At 43.5% G+C, this 19,592-nt stretch overlaps 1 protein-coding gene across 1 annotated transcript; it reads right to left on the reverse strand.

Moving 5' to 3' along the window:
* Positions 1 to 7,945: 7,945 nt before the first annotated feature.
* On the reverse strand, positions 7,946 to 19,166 carry LOC121548583 (gastrula zinc finger protein XlCGF57.1). The gene is made up of 4 exons (XM_041860060.2): positions 18,912 to 19,166; positions 18,125 to 18,356; positions 9,561 to 9,702; positions 7,946 to 9,391 (listed from the first exon to the last, which is right to left on the reverse strand). The coding sequence occupies exons 1-4, from the start codon at positions 19,080 to 19,082 to the stop codon at positions 8,119 to 8,121; spliced, it is 1,818 nt and encodes a 605-aa protein (XP_041715994.1). The 5' UTR covers positions 19,083 to 19,166; the 3' UTR covers positions 7,946 to 8,118.
* Positions 19,167 to 19,592: the final 426 nt, after the last annotated feature.

A 19,592-nucleotide genomic window follows, 5' to 3' on the forward strand; every position in this document is an offset into this window, starting at 1 on the left:
ATCCACAGTTTTTATGCTAGTAAAGTCATACTGTATTTTTTTTTTAATAACGAGAGCTGTGATGGAAACAGGTAGTTTCGGTACAATTTTATAAATGCCGACAGATAATTTATTCAGTCTAGGGGTGCATTCGTAAATTCACTCTGGCTGTCTACTCCGATTTCAGAGCACTCATCTGAGTGTGCTAGAGCCCAGAATAACTGACGAATTTACAAACGCTCAACACCAGTTAAATATGGCCGGTGTCAGTAAATGTCGGCAAAAAAGCGTAATTAAATTGTTGCCAGCAGCACAGTTAGTCACCAACGCTCTGGATAACATGAAAACAGCCTAACCAGCTCTGCTAGGGCTAGTAAAATGGTCAGAGTGAGGTGTTCTCTCATTTGTCTGGAAGTAGTTAGCCAACGTTAGCTTGGGTGCTTGACTGCACTTGTGAAGTCAGAATGCTTGGATCAACCCTACTCCTCAGCCAGAACGTCCAATGTGTGCTCTGAACGCTCCAAGAGCGAAACGCTCTGAATTTACAAACAAACAACCTGAATTTAGGAACGCCAGAGGGCACTCTGAGCGCGCACTGGCACTCCAGATTGAATTTATGAACACACATCAAGATGGCGCCCTCGTGACTAGATCTTAGGAAACGTAACCTTATTTTATTTTTTTATGTATTTTTTACTTTATTAGCTGAGGAAATATTTTGATACAGCCGGGAAGAACTATTGGATATCAGAGCGGTGGTAACTCACCAGAACTACCAGCATTACGACCAGGAATAGACTTCCCCGAAGCAGATCCTTTGTTCGCTCTCCCCAGAGCAATTGAACTGATTCCAGAGGCTGACCCAAAACATCGCCGGTGGAGGAGAGGCACTCGAGGCGGCCTGCTGGTTCGACTTAGGAGGCGCGTACACCACTCACCACTTCCGAGTATATTACTCGCTAATGTTCTGTCTTTGGATAACAAAGTTGATGAGCTCAGGGCGAGCATTTATTTCCAGAGAGACATCAGGGCCTGTAACATGGCTCTCTCGGGATACTCTGTCGGGATCGGTCCAGCCAGGGGGATTCTCAGTTCATCGTGCAGATAGGAATAAATATCTCTCCGGGAAGCAGAAAGGCGGAGGTGTGCGTTTCATGATTAATGACTTATGGTGTAATTGTAGTAACATACAGGAACTCGAGTCCTTCTGTTCACCCAACCTAGAATACCTCACAATCAAATGCCGACCGTATTATCTCCCAAGATAATTTTCCTCCGTTATAGCCACAGCCGTTTATATCCCCCCCCTCAAGCCGATACCACGACGGCCCTCAAAGAACTTCACTGGACTTTATGCAAACTGGAAACCACATATCCTGAGGCTGCATTTATTGTAGCTGGGGATTTTAACAAAGCAAATTTGAGGACTATGCTGCCGAAGTTCTAATCAACATATCGACTGTAGTACTCTGGATCACTGTTATTCAAACTTCCGCGAAGCTTACATGGCTCTCGCCCGCCCTCCTTTCGGCAAACCTCACCACGACTCCATTTTGCTTCTCCCTTCCTATAGGCAGAAACTCAAACCGGAAGTACCCGTGCTAAGAACTATTCAACGCTGGTCTGACCAATTGGAATCCATGCTTCAGGATTGTTTTGATCACGCGGACTGTGATATGTTCCGGGTAGCTTGCGAAAATAATTTAGACGAATACACCGATACTGTAACTGAGTATGTCAGGAAGTGTATAGGAGATATCATACCCACGGTGACTATTAAAACCTACCCTAACCAGAAACCGTGGATAGACGGCAGCATTCGCGCAAAACTGAAAGCGTAAACCACCGCATTTAACCATGGCAAGGTGACTGGGAATATGGCAGAATACAAACAGTGTAGCTACTCACTCCGCAAGGCAATCAAACAAGCAAAACGCCAGTATAGAGACAAAGTGGAGTCGCAATTCAAAGGCTCAAACATGAGACGTATGTGGCAGGGTATACAGACAATCACGGACTACAAAAGGAAAACCAGCCACGTCGCCGAGACCAACGTCTTCCTTCCGGACAAGCTAAACACCTTCTTCACCCGCTTTGAGGATAATACAGTGCCACCGACGCGGCCCGCTACCAAGGACTGTGAGCTCTCCTTCTCCGTGGCCGACGTGAGTAAGACATTTAAGCGTGTTAACCCTCGCAAGGCTGCCAGCCCAGACGGCATCCCTAGCCGCGTCCTCAGAGCATCCGCAGACCAGCTGGCTGGTGTGTTTACGGACATATTCAATCTCTCCCTATCCCAGTCTGCTGTCCCCACATGCTTCAAGATGGCCACCATTGTTCCTGTACCCAAGAAAGCAAAGGTAACTGAACTTAAATGACTATCGCCCCGTAGCACTCACCTCTGTCATCATGAAGTGCTTTGAGAGACTAGTCAAGGATAGGAAACAACACCTCCACTTCTCTGATCCTCAACACTGGGGCTCCACAAGGGTGCATGCTCAGCCCACTCCTGTACTCCCTGTTCACCCATGACTGCGTGGCCACGCACGCCTCCAACTCAATCATCAAGTTTGCAGACGACACAACAGTAGTAGGCTTGAATACCAACAATGACGAGACAGCCTACAGGGAGGAGGTGAGAGCCCTGGCGGAGTGGTGCCAGGAAAATAACCTCTCCCTCAACGTCAGCAAAACGAAGGAGCTGATCGTGGAATTCAGGAGACAGCAGAGAGAACACGCCCCCATCCACATCGACGGGACCACAGTGGAGAAGGTGAAAAGTTTCATGTTCCGCGGCGTACACATCACTGACAATCTGAAATGGTCCACCCACACAGACAGTGTGGTGAAGAAGGCGCAACAGCGCCTCTTCAACCTCAGGAGGCTGAAGAAATACAGATTGGCCTCTAAGACCCTCACAAACTTTTACAGATGCACAATTGAGAGCATCCTGTCGGGCTGTATCACTGCCTGGTACGGCAACTGCACCGCAGGGCTCTCCAGAGGGTGGTGCGGTCTGCCCAACGCATCACCGGGCGCACACTGCCTGCCCTACAGCACCCGATGTCACAGGAAGGCCAAAAAAATCATCAAGGACATCAACCACCCGAGCCACGGCCTGTTCACCCCGCCATCATCCAGAAGGTGAGGTCAGTACAGGTGTATCAAAGCTGGCACCGAGAGACAGAATCTGTTTTTTAATCTCAAGGCCATCAGACTGTTAACTAGCCATCACTCCCACCTGGTTACTCAACCCTTCACCTTAGAGGCTGCTGCCCTATGTACATAGACATGGAATCACTGGTCACTTTACTAATGTTTACATATTGTTTTACTCATCTAATATGTATACACTGTATTTTAGTTAATGCCACTCCGACATTGCTCGTCCCAATATTTATATATTTCATTCTTTAACTTTTAGATGTATGTATTGTTAGATACTACTGCACTGTTGGAGCTAGGAACACAAGCATTTCGCTACACCCGCAATAACATGTGCTAAATGTGTATGTGACCAATAAAATTCGATTTGATTTAATATGGTGTCAAATCCGAAATCCGTTTCAGAAGTTGAACGAGCACTAGCTGGCGTGCACGAGCAAGATGAAACATTGCAAACACTGAGTCAAGAGAGAAGAAAATGGTTGAACGAGCAGAGGATGGGTCCTGCGAGTGCACAGGCCAGTCAAGAGCGCATATTAACCTTGAGAGCTTGCAAGTGTGACTGAGCGAGCAGAACATCATTGTCACAGATCAAAAATAAAAATGTCTTAAAACAGCAGATAACTGTAATCAAAGAAATGTCATTCAAACGTGTAAAAAAAAGTCATTTGAATGCATTCAATTGTCCACCAGCAATAGTCACTTGTCCTTGTCAAGTTTTCACTCTTAATTTCTCAAACTGCTGTCTCTCAAGTCTTGGATTTGAGCAGGGTTGCCAGGTTTAGCTAACATTTCTAGCCCAATGACCCCCTCAAAAACAGTCCACAGGGCCTGAAAACTAGTCCAAATCTTTATTTCCACAGCAAGAGAGGAGTTGCCACATTTATCCAATAAACCCTTTTTCCATAATGTTATGGAGCGAATTAAGGAATTATCAAAGTAATTGTACGACGTAGGCTAAGAAGCAAAATTAGGTTTTCCATCAAAATAATAATTATTGCGATCTTAAGAATACAGCGCATTCGGAAAGTATTCAGACCCCTTCCCCTTTTTTCCACATTTGTTACGTTACAGCCTCATTGTCACGTCTCCTCCCCTTGCTCCCCTCCGGCGCTCTGATTCGCCGGTCTACTGAGCCACCGGTCTGAGCGCACCACCCTCGGCAACACCAGAATGGATACCCAACGCACCCTAAATCACCTCCAGCGCACCTGAACCTCAATCTCATCACCACCACTATATAGCTGTTCAGGGTCGTGTTGTGTGTGATTGTTAGTGTCGTGTCGTGTGCTCGCTCTGTTGTTGTTCTCTTGCTCAGTGTTAAGCAAACCTTTACATTGTTGACGTCTGCGTCCTGCCTCTTCGTATCCTCAGTACTCGTCACACTTATTCTAAAATTGATTAAATTAATTGTTTTCCCTCATCAATCTACACACAATACCCCATAATGACAAAGCGAAACAGGTTTTTAGAAATGTTTGCAAACAGAAATACCTTATTTAAATAAGTATTCAGACCCTTTGCTATGAGACTCGAAATTGAGCTCTGGAGCATCTTGTTTCCATTGATCATCCTTGAGCTGTTTCTACAACTTGATTGGAGTCCACCTGTGGTAAATTCAATTGATTGGACTTGATTTGGAAAGGCACACACCTGTCTACCTAAGGTCCCACAGTTGACAGTGCGTGTCAGAGCAAAAACCAAGCCATGAGGTCGAAGGAATTGTCCGTAGAGCTCCGAGACAGGATTGTGTCGAGGCACAGATCTGGGGAAGGGTACAAAAACATTTCTGCAGCATTGAAGTTCCCCAAGAACACAGTGGCCTCCATCATTCTTAAATGGAAGAAGTTTGGAACCACCAAGACTCTTCCTAGAGCTGGCCGCCCAGCCAAACTGAGCAATCGGGGGAGACGGGCCTTGGTCAGGGAGGTGACCAAGAGCCCGATGGTCACTCTGACAGAGCTCCAGATGGGAGAACCTTCCAGAAGGACAACCATCTCTGCAGCACTCCACCAATCAGGCCTTTATGGTAGAGTGGCCAGACGGAAGTCACTCATCAGTAAAAGGCACATGACAGCCCGCTTGGAGTTTGCCAAAAGGCACCGAAAGGACTCTCAGACCATAAGAAACAAGATTCTCTGGTCTGATGAAACATCGATTGAACTCTTTGGCCTGAATGCCAAGCGTTACGTCTGGAGGAAACCAGGTACCGCTCATCACCTGGCCAATGCCATCCCTACGGTGAAGCATGGTGGTGGCAGTATCATGCTGTGGGGATGTTTTTCAGCAGCAGGGACTGGGAGACTAGTCAGGATTGAGGGAAAGATGAACAGAGCAAAGTACAGAGACATCGTTGATGAAAACCTGCTCCAGAGCACTCAGGACCTCAGACTGGCGCAAAGATTCACCTTCCAACAGGACAACGACCCTAAGCACACAGCCAAGACAATGCAGGAGTGGCGTCGGGACAAGTCTCAATGTCCTTGAGTGGCCCAGCTAGAGCCCGGACTTGAACCCGATCGAACATCTCTGGAGAGACCTGAAAATAGCTGTGCAGCGACGCGCCCCATCCAACCTGACAGAGCTTGAGAGGATCTGCAGAGAAGAATGGGTGAAACTCCCCAAATACAGGTGTGCCAAGCTTGTAGCATCATACCCAAGAAGACTCGAGGCTGTAAAAGTACGACCTTTGTCCCCATGTGCAGTTGCAAACCGTAGTCAGGCTTTTTTATGGCGGTTTTGGAGCAGTGGCTGCTTCCTTGCTGAGCGGCCTTTCAGGTTACGTCGATATAGGACTCGTTTTACTGTGGATATAGATACTTTTGTACCCGTTTCCTCCAGCATCTTCAAGGTCCTTTGCTGTTGTTCTGGGATTGATTTGCACTTTTCGCACCAAAGTACGTTCATCTCTAGGAGACAGAACGCGTCTCCTTCCTGAGCGGTATGACTGCTGCGTGGTCCCATGGTGTTTATTCTTGCGTACTATTGTTTGTACAGATGAACGTGGTACCTTCAGGCGTTTGGAAATTGCTCCCAAGGATGAACCAGACTAGTCGAGGTCTACCATTTTTTCTGAGGTCTTGGCTGATTTCTTTTGATTTTCCCATGATGTCAAGAAAAGAGGCACTGAGTTTGAAGGTAGGCCTTGAAATACAACCACAAGTACACCTCCAATTGACTCAAATTATGTCAATTAGCCTATCAGAAGTTTCTAAAGCCATGACATAATTTCCTGGAATTTTCCAAGCTGTTTAAAGGCACAGTCAACTTAGTGTATGTAAACTTCTGACCCACTGGAATTGTGATACAGAGAATTATAAGTGAAATAATCTGTCTGTAAACAATTGTTGGGAAAATTACTTGTGTCATGCACAAAGTAGATGTCCTAACCGACTTGCCAAAACAATAGTTTGTTAACAAGAAATTTGTGATGTGGTTGAAAAACGAGTTTGAATGACTCCAACCTAAGTGTATGTAAACTTCCGACTTCAACTGTAAAATAAACTGTGGATGCTAATGTGGTTTATGACTGAGATGTGGTTGTCCCATCTAGCTATATTAAGATGAATGCACTGTCAGTCACCCTGGATAAGAGTCTGCTAAATGACTAAAATGTAAAATTATATGCTGCCAGAGATCCCATTGTGCTGATAGATATTTTAATACAGATTGGCTTGGAGAAGAGACAGACAAGAATAAATGCACAGAGGCTAATTTGTTTTTTAATTTCTTTATACAGAATATTTGCATTTAAAGCCGAAGCAACTATGCTGGGGTAAAATCACAAATTCTGTCATCTCATTTCTCTGTTATTTGAGTGTCAACAACAAAAATAAAAAAAAGCAGAAAAACATTGATCTCATCTAGATATCAAAGCAAAAGATAAGGTTAAAAAAAAAATGTGCTCAGACATTCACCTCAGAAAGGAGTTAAATTCATAACGACCTGGCATCCGGATGACATTGGGAAATGAGCTGATATATTGATATATAATGACTAGACAATCAATAAAAGAGACTCCTACGATATGAAGGTCCCAAATTAGAAATCAGCAGGATCAATACATTCACAAGGACATCGTGATAAAGCGCTAGCCACTGACAAATGGTCTGTCTGGTGCTAGGACACAGAATGGAGTACAGTCACAACATAGGGACAACAAAACACAGATTATTTTCCTTAAAGTAGCTAGGTTTCCATCCAATTGGAGACAGAATAATCTAAAAAAATCTGCATAAAAAAATAATCTGCATATTTTTCCCACCAGGGATGGGTTTCCATCAAATTGACAATGATGTGCGTGACGACAGAGCACACAGTAACTTGGTGGTTAAATTCCCACGTTCCCCAAATAAAAAAGTTAAAATGGGTTTCCATCTTATTTTCAACTCTGCTGATGGTTGTCAAGAAAACTGTTGCGTTCTATAGCGAATGTGCCCATTCTCGTAGATCACAATGAGGCTACCCTCACTGAGGTTTCCCTCACTGTATAGCCTACCCTCACTGTATAGCCTACCCTCACTGTATAGCCTACCCTCACTGTATAGCCTACCCTCACTGTATAGCCTACCCTCACTGAGGTTCCCCTCACTGTATAGCCTACCCTCACTGAGGTTTCCCTCACTGTATAGCCTACCCTCACTGTATAGCCTACCCTCACTGTATAGCCTACCCTCACTGAGGTTCCCCTCACTGTATAGCCTACCCTCACTGAGGTTTCCCTCACTGTATAGCCTACCCTCACTGAGGTTTCCCTCACTGTATAGCCTACCCTCACTGAGGTTTCCCTCACTGTATAGCCTACATGATGAGATGATTATGGACAAAAAAAAAAAGAGATCATTTTTATTTGTCAAAACGGCAGCCAAAGATCGATCAACATGTCACCAGAATAAGACCCTCGGTATTTATTGGAATGGGTCCATTCAAAAATATATTGGTCATTGACAGGGTGCCAATTACCTAGTTGTGGCGCTACTGTTTAGCAGTAGCACTGCACTTGTGGAGTTTCAGATTCTGTCTATTTGCATAGGCCTTCCCACAGATGTCGCACACGAATGGTTTGACACCGGCGTGCACATGGCGCTCGTGATATTTTAGATGACTTGACTGGGTGAACCTTTTCCTACATTGATCACACTCGAACGGTTTCTCCCCGGTGTGAATGAGCATGTGAGCTTTAAGGGTAGGATTGCTAAAGAAACCTTTCCCACAAACGCTACAATGACACGGTTTCTTCCCTGTGTGAGTGACCATGTGATTTTTTAGGGTGTAACGTCTTGGAAAAACTTCCCCACAAATCTCACACTTGAAAGAAGGCTTTTCTTCACCGTCTGTGTGCGTGTTTAGTTTATGTATGGTCAGGGTTCCGGACTGGGTGAAACTTTTACCACAAAGGTCACAGTGATACAATTTCTCACCCGTGTGCGTTATCTCGTGTCTTTTGCAATTACCCGAAGAATGAAACTTCTTGCCGCAAACGTCGCAAGAAAAAGGTTTTTCTTCCTTGTGTCTCCTCATGTGTTTATACAGATGGTCTCTCTTGGCGAAACATTTGCCGCACACGTCGCAGACGAAGCGTTTCTCCGGCGTTTCTCCAGGATGGCTGGCTACCATGTGCTTTCTGAGAGCATGTCCATTGTTGAAAGGTTGGCCACACACAGTACAGCTACGATCCTTTTCTTTATGAGTCATCATATGGGTTTTTAAGGACACTGCGGTGAAAAATGTTTTGCCACATGTTTCACAGCAATACTTCCTCTCCCCGGAGTGTGTTCCCTGGTGATAAGACAATCCTTCTCTGGTCTTTAAGACCTTTGGGCAGGAAGAGCAGCTGAATGTCCTCCTTTTTACAATGCACTTGTGCCTTTCCCCTACAAACCTTTTTTCACAAACCGCGCATGTGACCGTTTTCTCCGTTTTGTGACGTTTCTTGTGAGACTGCAAAGTACATTTCTGGCGAAACACTGCATCGCAATCGGTACAACTGAAGGTGTTCTCTAGGTGTTTAATTGAATGTTTCGCAAGCTGTTTAGCCAGATTAAAACCTTTCCCACAATGAGAGCATCTGTAGGACTTTGTATGGGACTGAATGTGTCTCGTCAGATACCATTTCTCCTTGAAACATTTTCCACAATGGGAACAGATGAGGGGCCCCTGGTGGGCGGCGTCTGCAGAATCCCCACATTGGACCTCTGGATCTTCCCCATCCCTACCTGCGTCTTGTTTGTCTGGGTCTGATGCAGATCTAGGTTGAAGAGAAAAGGTTAAGACAAGAGGATTCTAATATCCCATAACTCCTTGCATAAATGAGGAAGAATTCTAAACAAAAAAAGGGAGCTATGCTAGTTAGCAACAGCGCTGAATCTGTTTAATTTTCAAAAGCTTTCCGTATGGAATTATTAGCTTTTCCTAACCTGGGTATCTTCAACCTAGATGCAGATGGCGCCTGAGGGTCAAGGTCAGCATCGGGGAGCCATTCCTCGTCTGATGAAGGTGAGGGCAGGGGTGCAAGGCCAGGGTCTTCCTCCTGACTGTCAGACTCAGAAGATCCCTCATCTGTAACAGAGAGGGTCATTGTGGTGGTTGCTGTGCACATGCAGAAGAAACCAGGAGAGATAAATGTGATTCGTTTCAGGAAACTAGGCGTATGTCGCACACCGCTACTCCACAGGAGAGGCGTTTGAAAGTAAACTTTTTTGTTGTTGTTGATCAAAATGCGTTTTTTGGCAGAAATGCCTTCTGGAACATGTGAACTTTCATGTGCCTTAATAACAAACTTCTATGCCATCTGTAAATACGAATACAATTGTTAAATTACGAGCCTAGTTGGTTTAGCCACGGAAAAAGACAGGAACCTTCCCGCTAGCCATGATTGGCTGAGAGATAATGGATGGGCTGGACATGCCGAGAGATGAGTTTCGATTGGTCTGCCATGTAGCACGCTTCTGTCTATAACATGAGCTGCTCAGTATGTGTAGGTAATCCTTTCTAACGCGGCTTTTTTGAAAGATATCACGTAGTAGAACTGGAGTGTTGCTCTCCACATTCTGGAGGACCGAGTTTTGAAATCAGTGGAATTAGAGTATGATAGCTAAGGAGATGGAGAGAATTCTGGCGTTTGATTGCAAATATGCAGAGGGAGTATAAAAGAGAACACACAGAAGGCTGTTGTATAAAACACCTGTCTCCGGATTACATCTTCAAACTAAGGGCAACCATGGCATCCGTGACAGAGAGGGAGAAGCGTCCATCCATGTATACGGGTAAGATAGTCCAGCTAGCTACATTTTCAGATATACGTTTACATTTTGTCAAAAAGTATTTTTTATTTCAAGTTAAAGCGTACTGTTAGCTAGCTAGCTAACGTTAGCTGGCTGACTCGCTAGTTAATGTTACGTGTATGATCGGTGTAGTAATATTATTTGTATCTCAGAGCCATTTGCATTGCTAGTTACAGCCTAATGTTAGCTAGCTAGCTAACATTGAACCTGGTTGTTTAGCTACCTGCAGATTCATGCAGGGTAGTAACGTTATGAATTGGGATTGTGGTTCAATGTTTAGCGAGCTATCTACAGGTCTAAACAAAAGACTCCACTATGCAAGTAACCATTTCACTACACCTTCTGTATCCTGTGCATGTGACAAATAAACGTTTATTTTATTTGATATAGTGTGTGTTTACCAGAGATGGTAATGTGAAGAACATGACCTGCACCAAAGTCAAATTAGGATATAACGTTAGGCCAACGAGTGTCCAAGTTTTAAAATTCTCGAGTAGAATGCCCTGCTTTTATTTAGTGTCACACACAACCAATAATGATCATGTTGTGAGTTTATTTTCCTGTAATAATTAAGACAAATGAGCTAAAGTGAAGACATTGTCAGCTACATGGTCATTTTTTGAACTAGCTAGCCAGCTAACGTAACATTAGCTAGCTAGCTAACAGCTAGAAACTAACCAAAACATTGTTTAGAATGTTGCTTTTAGTTGCCTGGTTCGCTAGATTGACATATACTAAATTCATTTTTTTAAACGGGTGGTTTATTGGTGTTAAAATACACTAGATATGCTATTTTGGACCACCATGCAGCCTGTAGTTTTTGTGTTTATACTTTTTCATAACGACAAGTTTGTCGGATGACAATAGAATGTTCATGATGTCACTGCGACAACTGTCGATAGACGTAGTATAAACCAGCCTTTAGTCTTGAAATCTTTTGGTTGTTTAGTCCACTACCGTACTCACTCTGTTTAGCACATGGCCTCACATGTAAATCCTTAAAGAGATGGGTGGGGCTAAGGCTTAAGAGGGTGTGAACAATTCTGAATGGGTGTAGACAAAGAAGAGCTCTCCAGTAGATGTACCGAAACATTCAAAGGCCATTTTCTCAAAAGTTTATCAACTTTCAAAGCAGGATTAGTGTCTCATTGTCCTGCAACTGAAGTGTATGATATACCATTTTCTAGCTCTGAGTCTCTACTTTTATCCAATGTAAAATAAAAAAAATAAAAAAACTTTGCTACATAAGACCGAATCGAGCCGGTCGATCACAAGTGATTTAAATGTAGCAACAACAAAAAGATGTACACAATGTTGTAATATAATTGATGTTACACAGGAATGGGACATTTTCTGTTTCAACTGTACTTGGAACATCCATAGAGTTATATAGAGGACTCTAGATGGATAAAACCCGTTTTAGCATGGACTCTGCCATTGAGGGCTTCCACCATTTTAAAGTAGTCAACTGGGCGGGACTTCCTGTGGGTTAAGGAAGGATCACGATTCCATTTGGGTCATCAGGAGGAATCAGCCAATTAGTTATACTTGTGAGCAAACATTCCATAACTGTAGGTTGCAGTAAATCGCCAACCTTTGACTTTATTTATACCTGTTCAAAAAAAAAAAAAAAACTCCAGGTGGCAGGATGCACTGGGGTTGGGCGGTATCCAGATTTTCATATTGGCACACTGTCCTTCCCTCATCCCGGTATTTACGGTATTAGCACACAAGGGGGCGCTAAATACGCAAAAATGCCCATTGGGCGTCTAACCAGAATGCTAACAAAATTAGCACAAGTAATAGCGAATTTCCATAGAGGTTGCTAGTTAAATATTCTAACGAGCAAACTAAAATAAACTAAATTGCAAAGACAGGCAACCCAGCTCATAAAGTTATACAAGTATAGATAGTAGCTACTGAATGTCATCTTTGCTGAGTTTGGACATTTACAAGCGAATGTGAACGAGAGACATTGTGCAAGTGAACAAAGTTGACGCATGCTTGTCTGAAGGAAGAACCGCACCCAGCTCTGGAGCAACATGTGTACATGCGGTGTCGAGTCGCTACGACAACGGGCCTGCCTGCTCTGCTCGGAGAAGATAGGGGAGGAGCAGACTGAGTGGGCCGAGAACAGAGGGGATAAAAAAAATGGAAATCAAGCTGCAGTGGCAGCTGGACAGATAACTCATCCAAAAAGCTTTGACTTCTCAAACACGGTAGAAAGCTAACGCTATATGAGGCCCCATCTTAATTCAGCCACTTACTGAGATAACTAGCAAGTTAAACCAAACACACAGCTTGACTCACCTGCTCTCACTTTCTCCTGTTGTGCTATTTACAAACAAACACGTGACTGGCTCAACTGTTCTGGGGAACTACGGTAAGCTTCATAATGTCAAATAATGTAGCAGATGAAATGAACACAATCTGCATTATCTCCTAACCTATTGCACAAGTTGACTGCAGGTAGCTACACATATTGAAATGTATTGAGAAACTTCAAAGAAATAGTTCACTGTACTAAAATAAAATTTCCAAATACCCCGGTACAGTATACCGCCCAAGCCTAGTATGCAACCTTTCAATGTGTTTGCCAACTCATACAAGTAGAAGAAAATTAACGTCAAAATGAAAATTGCCTGAATGGCGCTGCCGCTCACAAACGCCATAATGGGCCATATACACGGCCTCCAGAAACTATTCAAACCCCTTGACCAGGGCTGCCCAACCCACCTTTGGCAGTGACTACAGCTGTGAGTCTTTCTGGGTAAGCCTCTAAGAGCTTTGCACAGCTGGACTGTGCAACATTTGCCCATAATCTTTTCCAAAACTCTTCAAGCTCTGTCAAATTGGTTGGTGATTATTGCTTGACAGGGTCTAAAATTAAACACCCGCCAAATGCGGGTAGATTTTGGCAATGCGGGTAAGATATCCATTTCACCAGCCACGTTGGCGGGTGGCTTAGGGCTTCACAGTGCAAGCATTTCACTCGTATTTGTGAATAAAAATAGTCAAGTATGACCACATTTATAGCAAAATAAATGCTGCAGTAGCTGTTTTCAAAGTATTTGCCGTTTTGGTTCATAGCTGGTAAATTAAAAATCGCACAAAGTCAAAAAAAACTACAAATCCTATAGCCTATTCCACCTCATGCTGTAACACTGCCTGGCTAGGTTGTTTTTCAATGTTTAAGTTTCAACTGCTACAGAAGAGACAACGCGGCTACTAGTCACTCAATCGCAGAGGCACAAACATGACTCGAGTAGCGTTACCACGGTAACTTCCTGCCATAGATTTTCAAGCAGATTTAAGTCAGAATTGTAACTCTGCCACTAAGGAATATTCAGTCTTCTTGGTAAGCAACTCCAGTGTATATTTGGTCTTGTGTTTTAGGTTACTGTCCTGCCGAAAGATGAATTTGTCTCCAAGTGTCTGGTGGAAAGCAGACAACCAGGTTTTCCTCTAGAATTGTCTGTGCTTAGCTCCATTGTTTTTTTATTTTTCATCTTGAAACTCCCCAGTCCTTAACGATTACAAGCATACATAAAACACGATGCAGCCACTACTATGCTTGAAAAGTGTGGAACTCAGTAATGTGTTTTATTTGCCCCATACATATCACCAGTGATGGAAAAAGTACCCAATAGTTATTTTTTCAATTGATGGATAGCCAGAGGCACACTCCAACATCATTTACAAACAAAGCATGTGTGTTTAGTGAGGCAGTAGGAATGACCAGGGATGTTCTATTGGTAAGTGTGTGAATTGGACCAAAAAAACTACTTAAGTAGTACTTTCCAGTATTTTTACACCACCGCATATCACTTTGTATTCATGACAAAAAGTTAATTGCTTTGCCACATTTTTTGCAGTATTACTTTAGTGCCTTGTTGCAAACAGGATGCATGTTTTTTAATATTTGTATTCTGCACAGGCTTCCTTCTTTACACTGTCAATTACAGTGCATTCTGGAAGTATTCAGACCCCTTCTCTTTTTCCATATTTTGTTACGTTACAGCCTTATTCTAAAATGGATTACAATTGTTTCCCCCCCTCAACAATCTACACACAATACCCGATAATGACAAAGTAAAAACAAGGTTTAGAATTGTTTGCAAATTTATAAAAAATAAATAATGAAATATCACATTTACATAAGTATTCAGACCATTTACTCAGTACTTTGTTGAAGCACCATTGGCAGCGATTACAGCCTCGAGTCTTCTTGGGTATGACGCTGCAAGCTTGGCACACCTGTATTTGGGGAGTTTCTCCCATTCTTCTCTGCAGATCCTCTCATGCTCTGTCAGGTGGGATGGGGAGCGTCGCTGCACAGCTATTTTCAGGTCTCTCCAGAGATGTTCGATCGGGTTCAAGTCCAGGCTCTGGCTGGGCCGCTCAAGGACATTGAGACTTTTCCCAAAGCCACTCCTGAGTTGTCTTGGCTGTGTGCTTAGGGTCGTTGTCCTGTTGGAAGTTGAACCTTCGCTCCAGTCTGAAGTCCTCAGCGCAGGTTTTCATCAAGGATCTCTGTATTTTGCACTGTTCATCTCAGAGCTCAGACGCAATAATTTAATAACCTGATAACCAACGTTTTGACAGACAAGCTGTCTTCATCAGGGTATAATTATTTGCTGGATATTGCCGGGAACTGGGACACACTGTCGTACACGTCGATCCAGAGCATCCCAAACACGCTCAATGGATTGACATGTCTGGTGAGTATGCAGGCCGTGGAAGAACTGAGCACACTTCTCCAGCGGCCATCAAAGGTGAGCATTTGCCCACTGAAGTCTGTCACAACGCCGAACTGTAGTCAGGTCAAGACCCTGGTGAGGTCGACGAGCTTCACTGAGACGGTTTCTGACAGTTTGTGCTGAAACTCTTCAGTTATGCAAACCCACAGTTTCAACCGCTGTCCGGGTGGCTGGTCTCAGACGATCCCGCAGGTGAAGAAGCCGGTTGTGGAGGTCCTGGGCTGGCGTGGTTACACGTGGTCTGTGGTTGTGAGGCCATTTGGACATACTGCCAAATTCTCTAAAATGACATTGGAGGCGGCTTATAGTAGAGAAATAAACATTCAATTCTCTGGCAACAGCTCTGGTGGACATTCCGGGAGTCAGCATGTCAATTGCACGCTCCCTCAAAACTTGAAACATCTGTGGCATTATGTTGTTTGATAAAACTGTACATTTTAGAGAGGCCTTTTATTGTCCCCAGCACAAGGTGCACCTGTGTAATGATCATGCTGTTTAATCAGCTTCTTGATATGCCACACCTGTCAGGTGGATGGATTATCTTGGCAAAGGAGAAATGCTCACCAACAGGGATGTAAACAAATGTGTGTGCAAAATTTGAGCGAATTTTTTTATTTATTTTTATTTCACCTTTATTTAACCAGGTAAGCCAGTTGAGAACAAGTTCTCATTTACAACTGCGACCTGGCCAAGATAAAGCATAGTAGTGCGATAAAAACAACAACATAGTTACATATGGGGTAAAAAAAACATAAAGTCAAAAAATACAACAGAAAATATATATACAGTGTGTGCAAATGTAGCAAGTTATGGAGGCAAGGCAATAAATAGGCTATAGTGCAAAATAATTACAATTAGTATTAACACTGGAATGCTAGATGTGCAAGATATTATGTGCAAATAGAGATACTGGGGTGCAAGAGAAAAATAAATAACAATATAGGGATGAGGTAGTTGGGTGGGCTAATTTCAGATGGGCTGTGTACAGGTGCAGTGATCGGTAAGGTGCTCTGACAACTGATGCTTAAAGTTAGTGAGGGAGATAAGAGTCTCCAGCTTCAGAGATTTTTGCAATTCGTTCCAGTCATTGGCAGCAGAGAACTGGAAGGAATGGCGGCCAAAGGAGGTGTTGGCTTTGGGAATGACCAGTGAGATATACCTGCTGGAGCGCAGACTATGGGTGGGTGCTGCTATGGTGACCAATGAGCTAAGATAAGGCGGGGATTTGCCTAGCAGTGATTTATAGATGGCCTGGAGCCAGTGGGTTTGATGACGAACATGTAGTGAGGACTAGCCAACAAGAGCGTACAGGTCACAGTGGTGGGTAGTGTATGGGGCTTTGGAGACAAAACGGATGGCACTGTGATAGACTACATCCAATTTGCTGAGTAGAGTGTTGGAGGCTATTTTGTAAATGACATCGCCGAAGTCAAGGATCGGTAGGATAGTCAGTTTTACGAGGGCATGTTTGGCAGGATGAGTGAAGGAGGCTTTGTTGCGAAATAGGAAGCCGATTCTAGATTTAACTTTGGATTGCAGATTCTTAATGTGAGTCTGGAAGGAGAGTTTACAGTCTAACCAGACACCTAGGTATTTGTAGTTGTCCACATACTCTAGGTCAGACCCGTCGAGAGTGGTGATTCTAGTCGGGTGGGCGGGTGCCAGCAGCGTTCGATTGAAGAGCATGCATTTAGTTTTACTAGTGTTTAAGAGCAGTTGGAGGCTACTGAAGGAGTGTTGTATGGCATTAAAGCTCGTTTGGAGGTTTGTTAACACAGTGTCCAATGAAGGGCCAGATGTATACAAAATGGTGTCGTCTGCGTAGAGGTGGATCTGAGAGTCACCAGCAGCAAGAGCGACATCATTGATATACACGGAGAAAAGAGTCGGCCCAAGAATTGAACCCTGTGGCACCCCCCTTTGAAGAGGGGGATGACCGCGGCAGCTTTCCAATCTCTGGGGATCTCAGACGTTACGAAAGAGAGGTTGAACAGACTAGTAATAGGGGTTGCGACAATTTCGGCGGCTAGTTTTAGAAAGAAAGGGTCCAGATTGTCTAGCCCAGCTGATTTGTAGGGGTCCAGATTTTGCAGCTCTTTCAGAACATCAGCTGTCTGAATTTGTGTGAAGGAGAAGCGGGGGGGCATGGGCAAGTTGCAGCGGAGGGTGCAGAGTTGGTGGCCGGGGTAGTGGTAGCCAGGTGGAAAGCATGGCCAGCCGTAGCAAAATGCTTGTTGAAATTATCGATTATTGTAGATTTATCGGTGGTGACAGTGTTTCCTAGCCTCAGTGCAGTGGGCAGCTGGGAGGAAGTGCTCTTATTCTCCATGGACTTTACAGTGTCCCAAAACTTTTTGGAGTTAGTGCTACAGGAAATAAGCTTTTTGTGCGTATGGAAAATGTCTGGGATCTTTTATGTCAGCTCATGAAACATGGGACCAACACTTTACATGATATGTTTATCTTTTTGTTCAGTATAGATCAGTCACTCATTTAAAGCACGTCTAAGAAGCGGTAGATCTGTTCTTTGTGCACTATTTCTATGCTTCTCATTCTTATGTTGTTTTTTTGTGTCTTATACTTTCGGAATATACAATATTTTAGATGGTACAATGATTCTCTACACTATACTTGCTTGTTTTGTCACAAACTGAAATTAAGCGAACGATTCGAATTTTAACAAACAGTAAATGGCGGAGCGGTTTCTGCATAGTGCATCTTTAAATTCAGGCTGTAACAATAAAAATGTGGATAAAGTCAAGGAGTGCGAATACTTTCTGAAGGCAAAGCGATATCTCTATAATTCTCTATGTGCTTCCCATGCTCTCACACACTATAATGGGACAGATACAACGTTGCATCCTCTAACTCTCTCTATGGGAACATCCAACAACAATACATTTATAATCCATGTAAAAACAACCACAAATCACTCACCCTTTACTGCTCCTTTTTGTGTCGCAACTGCTTCTCTAACATCTCCAGGACAGATTATAATTACACGAGATTTTACTTCTGGGTTAAACGAGTTTACTTCTTCTCCACCGCTCGCACCTTCTCCACCAGTGTTCTCCACCGCTCTCACCTCCATCTCGTCCACGGTCACGAGTAACGATATTTTCTCCATCGAGCTTTTACTCAACACTTCCATGAATGACGCAAACTTCATCTGAAAGATGAATAAGAAGAACTACCTGAATTACTGATACCGTCACTGACCATTCAAAATAAACACTCACTGGCCGCCTGGTTTCTAGAACATCTAAAAAAAAAAAAAAATTCTAGGCCAGGGCACTCCAACCCTGTTCTTGGAGAGGTACACTCCTGTAGGTTTTCGTTTCAACCCCAGTTGTAACTCAACTGAGAATCCGGTGCGCTAGGTTATGGTTGGAGCGAAAACCCACAGGATGGTAGCGCCCCAGGAACAAGGTTGGAGAACCCTGTTCTAGGCTAAAGTTAGCTAGCAAATTTTCAATAAATTTTGATTCATAGAGAATGATAGAGGCCTCTAGTAGCCAAAAGCCCGATTTAGCATGGGCAGCGACATTGAGGGCTTACGCCATTTTAAAGTAGTCAACTGCGTGGGGATTCCTATGGGTTGTCTCTTCAATGGCGCTGTCCATGCTGTCACAGAACCTATAATAGCACATATATACAAATGAGTCCTCTATTTATATATATGGTTTGATCACGGATTATTGGTTTGATGATGAACTTCACTCACTTTGTTGGTTGTATTCACACGCTCCATTTCTCTCTCCAGTAAACGGTTGTCTTTATTCTCCAAAACAGCAGCACACACGTCGAGGAGTCGCCCCATCTCCCTAACTGTTGATTCAACTAATAACCCCATAATGTGGGATAACTGTGTCTGAAATATATCTTTGCTCGACATGACTGCTAGCTAGTTATTTCAGAAATAGCCTACTTTGAGAATTTCTAGTTTGCGTCTTTTCCGCTGTCTAATGTTTCCGGCCTTACGCTGTATTATTGTCCGAAATGAAACACGCAATCGAGCAGAAATGTTCCTACCATTTTCTGTAACATGGGGTGTATTCACTAGGAACCAAACGAAACGTTGAGGGACCTACCTGAATTAGACCAATAGAAACAGTCGTTTCCGTTGCAAAACGTGTATTACTAATGATTACAGCCCTGGTGAACATGTTGTATGTAGAATTAGGATACCTAATGCGCTCCTATCAATGGCGTGGAATTTGTTAGATCATTAAACATACAAATGTGTCATAAGTTTTTAAAACTAATACCGTGATGTATTGAAAAATACACATATTGTGAGCTGACAAAAATTAAGACGAGGGTGTTCACAGTCAGATGTCAGCTGCAGATAAATGTGGTTGCCTTTATTTTCTCATGCTTCAATCTTAGGCATTTTGTTCTGATT

Source organism: Coregonus clupeaformis, chromosome 33 (assembly GCF_020615455.1).
Source record: "Coregonus clupeaformis isolate EN_2021a chromosome 33, ASM2061545v1, whole genome shotgun sequence".
NCBI lineage: Eukaryota > Metazoa > Chordata > Actinopteri > Salmoniformes > Salmonidae > Coregonus > Coregonus clupeaformis.

Bases quoted from the DNA above. Each gene is read 5' to 3' on its own strand.
- LOC121548583 (XM_041860060.2), bottom strand. From the start codon at position 19,082: ATGTCGAGCAAAGATATATTTCAGACACAGTTATCCCACATTATGGGG. The intron at 18,357-18,911 runs GTGAGTGAAGTT...TTCATCTTTCAG, and splicing joins GTGTGAATACAACCAACAAA to ATGAAGTTTGCGTCATTCAT. The intron at 9,392-9,560 runs GTTAGGAAAAGC...TCTTCAACCTAG, and splicing joins TCTAGGTTGAAGATACCCAG to ATCTGCATCAGACCCAGACA.